This window comes from Babylonia areolata, chromosome 17 (assembly GCF_041734735.1).
Source record: "Babylonia areolata isolate BAREFJ2019XMU chromosome 17, ASM4173473v1, whole genome shotgun sequence".
Lineage (NCBI taxonomy): Eukaryota > Metazoa > Mollusca > Gastropoda > Neogastropoda > Buccinidae > Babylonia > Babylonia areolata.
Genome location: NC_134892.1, coordinates 7879454 through 7881953, shown reverse-complemented (window position 1 = coordinate 7881953; position 2500 = coordinate 7879454). Strand labels below are relative to the sequence as shown.

At 51.4% G+C, this 2500-nt stretch overlaps 1 protein-coding gene across 10 annotated transcripts in view; it reads right to left on the bottom strand.

Annotated features, from left to right (window-relative positions):
* LOC143291469 (uncharacterized) overlaps positions 1-1937 on the bottom strand; it is a 22370-nt gene extending 20433 nt beyond the window's left edge. For 7 of the 10 annotated variants that reach the window (XM_076601339.1, XM_076601341.1, XM_076601347.1 and 4 more), the window contains exon 1: positions 1788-1937. In XM_076601339.1, the coding sequence (XP_076457454.1) occupies positions 1788-1797 (10 nt within the window). In that variant the 5' untranslated portion in view covers positions 1798-1937. The remainder of the gene's footprint in view (positions 1-1787) is intronic. The other 3 variants (XM_076601344.1, XM_076601343.1, XM_076601345.1) reach the window with 3 other exon arrangements.
* Between the last annotated feature and the right edge of the window lie 563 nt (positions 1938-2500).

Here is a 2500-nt window from a genome sequence, read left to right as displayed (position 1 = left end):
CACAGCACAGCACAGGACAGGACAGCACAGCACAGCACAGCACAGCACAGCACAACACTGCACAGCACAGCACAGCACAGGACAGGACAGCACAGCACAGCACAGCACAGCACAGGACAGGACAGCACAGCACAGCACAACACTGCACAGCACAGGACAGCACAACATCATCCGACACAGTACAGCACAGCACTGCACAGCACAGCACAGCACAGGACAGCACAACACAGCACAGCATCATCCGACACAGCACAGCACAGCACAAGACGGCACTGCACAACATCACCCGACACTACACAGCACAGCACAGCACAGCTCAGCACAGCTCAGCACAGCACAGCACAGCACAGGACAGCACAAACACAGCACAACATCATCCGACACAGTACAACACAACACTGCACAGCACAGGACAGGACAGGACAGCACAGCACTGCACAACACTGCACAGCACAGCACAACATCATCCGACACAGACAGCACAGCACAGCACAGCACAGCACAGCACAAACATCACCCCGACACTGCCACGAGCACAGCACAGGACAGCATCATCCAACACAGTACTAGCACCGAGCACAGTACAGTAGAGGTACAGCAAAGCTCAACTCAGCACAGGCACAGCACATCACAGTCACAACATCTTCCGACACTGCACACGCAGACGCACAGCAACACACAGCACGCACAGCGCATATCAGCACAGCACACACAGCACAACATCACCGACACAGTCGCAGCAGCAAGCATCAGCTAGGACCAACACTCAGCAGCAGACAGCACAGCCCACAACATCATCCGACACTGCACAGAACAGCACAGCAAACACAACATCATCCGACACTGCACAGCACAGAACAGCACACCACTGCACAGCACAGCACAACATCATCCGACGCTGCACAGAACAGCACAGCACAGCACAGCAAACACAACATCATCCGACACTGCACAGAACAGCACAGCACAGCACAACATCATCCGACACTGCACAGAACAGCACAGCAAACACAACATCATCCGACACTGCACAGAACAGCACAGCACAGCACAGCAAACACAACATCATCCGACACTGCACAAAACAGCACAGCAAACACAACATCATCCGACACTGCACAGAACAGCACAGCACAGCACAACATCATCCGACACTGCACAGAACAGCACAGCACAGCACAGCAAACACAACATCATCCGACACTGCACAGAACAGCACAGCAAACACAACATCATCCGACACTGCACAGAACAGCACAGCAAACACAACATCATCCGACACTGCACAGAACAGCACAGCACAGCACAACATCATCCGACACTGCACAGAACAGCACAGCACAACACAACATCATCCGACACTGCACAGAACAGCACAGCACAGCACAACATCATCCGACACTGCACAGAACAACACAGCACAGCACAGCACAGCACAGCATCATCCGACACAGCACAGCACAGCACAACATCATCCGACACAACACAGCACAGCACAGCACAGCACAACATCATCCGACACTGCACAGAACAACACAGCACAGCACAGCACAGCACAGCACAACATCATCCGACGCTGCACAGAACAACACAGCACAGCACAGCACGGCACAACACAACACAACACTGCACAGCACAACATCACCCGACACTGCACAACACATGCAGGGGCAGCACAAGACGGCATACGACCACACAACACACCTCAACACAACACAGCATAGTACCACACAGTACAACACGACACAACATACGATAATACACCACACACACACACACACACAGACTTACATACATACGAAACAGGAGGCAGCATGCAGCTCCCAGCAACCAGCGAATATCCACGAAACACAAACTCCAGCTTCTGACAAGTGAAGTTCACTGATCTAAGAACATTGCCTGCATACACTGATAAGAAAACCAGCGACGGCAGAGGCCTAGCCCCCTGCACTGACACACAGTGTATTGTATGAACTTCATTAACGAACCCCATTGTGTGATCGCGGAAGCTTCCAGTTTTGTTTGTTTGTTTGTTAACTCACTCAGTACGGCCAGTCCTCTCTTCTCCTCTACACAGACCCCTCGGATGTCCAGTGGGTGTCTCAATGACCCAACCTTTAGCTTCCATCGTCAGAATTGTGGTATTCTTTGTCAACACTCACCTCTTCAGTATAAGAGCCTTCCGCTTGCAATATTTTGATGGTGGTAATTGGGGTGAAACGCTGTTAACGTCGTCTCTTTCGCCGTTCGCATGGAGAGAGTTAAATTAAGCCAGAGGCCCCACTTTTTTTTCTAGGGGAAGTGATACCCTCACATCAGATAATGTCCATGGAGTTATTATGATCATTCGTTGTGGGTCTGGCTGATGTGATGATGATGAGGAGAAGGAGAAGGATGACGATGATGACGATGAGGAGGAAGAAGAGGAGGAGGAGGAGGAGGAGGAGACTGATAACGACGATGATGATGATGATGAGGAAGAGGACGGCGATGATGATGA